The sequence below is a fragment of the Apis dorsata genome, unplaced genomic scaffold (genome assembly GCF_000469605.1).
Source record: "Apis dorsata unplaced genomic scaffold, Apis dorsata 1.3 scaffold_51281, whole genome shotgun sequence".
Lineage (NCBI taxonomy): Eukaryota > Metazoa > Arthropoda > Insecta > Hymenoptera > Apidae > Apis > Apis dorsata.
In genome coordinates, this window is record NW_006267232.1 from 1 (window position 1) to 2278 (window position 2278).

At 42.1% G+C, this 2278-nt stretch overlaps 1 protein-coding gene across 1 annotated transcript; it reads left to right on the forward strand.

Moving 5' to 3' along the window:
- Positions 1–42: 42 nt before the first annotated feature.
- On the forward strand, positions 43–2274 carry LOC102678052 (DNA-directed RNA polymerase II subunit RPB1-like; the record flags this gene model as incomplete). The annotated part of the gene is made up of 4 exons (XM_031514903.1): positions 43–166; positions 249–878; positions 989–1702; positions 1871–2274. Coding segments are annotated over exons 1-4 (1857 nt in total), but the record flags the coding sequence as incomplete, so codon positions are not given.
- Between the last annotated feature and the right edge of the window lie 4 nt (positions 2275–2278).

Genomic DNA, 2278 nt, shown 5'->3' on the forward strand with positions numbered 1-2278 from the left:
GTTTTTTTTTTTTTTTTTTTCAATATCGATTCATCATTGTTACATCATATTCCAACTATGCATAAGGAAAAAAACGTAGAATATCTGTGGCCACAATACACTATATTGTACTTGAATATATATTTTTCAGGAGCGTACGAAGGAAATGTTGGCAGTCTGTCATACAGTACGTATAAATATTTAAGAAAAAGATAGGAGGAAATGTATTAAAAAAATTTTCACTAATTCTTTTTTCGTCAATTGTATAGGCAGCGCTTCGGCGAATGCATATAGTTCCTCAGGAACAGGAAGCACATTTATAGGAAACGAGGGACACAAAGGAATTCGTAGTTACGACACCAGTGGCGGACACAACCAGCCAAGCGGTGGAGGAGGCCACCAAGACGGTGGTTGCAAATGGTCCAAATGTAAATGGGAGAACGATGATTATTGGGAGAAGGACGAAGAAGAAACTGAACCGGAAGAAGAAGACGAAGACGAGTGCTACGACGATGGACAATATAAAGTTCACGATCATAGGCAGAAAAGCAAAGGAGGATCGCCTCCTGGGGTGCAGAAATTAGCCGCGCCTAATCCTTTCAATGGTCAACAACCGTACACAGGAAGCGGTGTTCCTTTTGGAACAGTGACACCAACGAGTGGCCATTCGCAAACCACAGATGCACACAGATCACAACAACCGTTCAATCAACAACCTGGTTCAAAACCGAATCAAAGATATGATGGTCCAACACCTGGAACAGGTTCGCATCCTTCCGCGTGGAACTCGGCTCCTGGAAGCTCCTGGTCGAATGCAGATGTATCCACGGATAAAAATGGGCCTAAAACAGGTTTTGGATGTGCAGGAAATTATCAACGCGAGACTGGCTGTGTTCAAGGTTAGAATCATTATATAAAATTAGAATCATTATATACTTCACTGTACATTTACAATTAATAGTTTGTCCTTAAATTCGTAATACTTTGAATTTCAATTGTATCGTTTCAGACTCAAACAGTGCTTCTCCTGTCAAACAAGCTCTATTACCATTCCCAGGAATTGAAGGCGTTCAAAAGGAAAGTTCTCCTGGTTACTTCAGTCCTGCGTCTGGATGTTCGGGTAGTCCCTATGAAAAATGTATTGATAAGTCTGGAGGCCAACCAACGAGATCATACGATAGTGATAAACCTTCATATGGATCAAATATAGGACAAGGGCGGTATCCTGGACCGCCGCAAAACGTACCTTATGGACCACAATACTCGGCGAGTAAACCGTTAGAAAGTAATACAGGGCCTTACGGTGGACCATCGCAAAATGCAGCCAATTCTCACGTTGGAATAAGTCTCGATTCTGGTGCAGGCAAGACGCCAATATTCGGTTCCACAGATTCATCTCCAATCGCTTCTAACGGTCCGTTTGGAACTGCACAAACGTCTGGTTTTCCGAGCGATAACGCACCATCTGTAACTCAAAAGCCAGGTTATAGCAGCGTGAAAGGTTCTTCGGGTACGAATGCAGGATCTAGAACTAATGCGTCGAAGGATGGAGATAGTAAAATATTTTATATAAACGTGAGCCCTGCTTCGGGAAAACCCGAAGGACATAAACCTTCAAATGCTGATGAAAAGACACAACCTTTTTATCGGCCTAATTACAGCGCTACTGGAACAACGAAACCTTTTTACCAACCTAATTCTCACGACAGTGCTCAAACGACGAAATCTTATCAACCTGTTCCCTATGATGGAAAAACGCAACCATCGTATCAGCCTGGTTTTGACTTTGGAACGACGAAACCCTCTTATCAACCTAACGTTTATGATGTAACAACGAAACCTTCTTACCAACCTAATCCTTACGACAATGCTCAAACGACGAAATCTTATCAACCTGCTTTCTATGATGGAAAAACGCAATCTTCGTATCAGCCTGCTTCTGATTTTGGAACGGCAAAGCCTACTTATCAACCTAGCGTTTATGGTGGAACAACGAAACCTTCCTATCAACCTAATCCATATAGTGGTACTGGAACAACAAAGCTTGCTTATCAACCTGGCGTTTATGGTGGAACAACGAAACCTTCTTACCAACCTACTCCATATAGCGATTATGGAACAACAAAGCCTGCTTATCAACCTAGTCCATATAGTGGAACTGGAACAACGAAACTTTCTTACCAGCCTGGCCCTTATAATGATTTTGGAACGACAAAGCCTGATTATCAACCTGCCGTTTATGGTGGAACAACGAAATCTTCCTACCAACCTAGTCCATATAGCGGTATTGGAACAACAA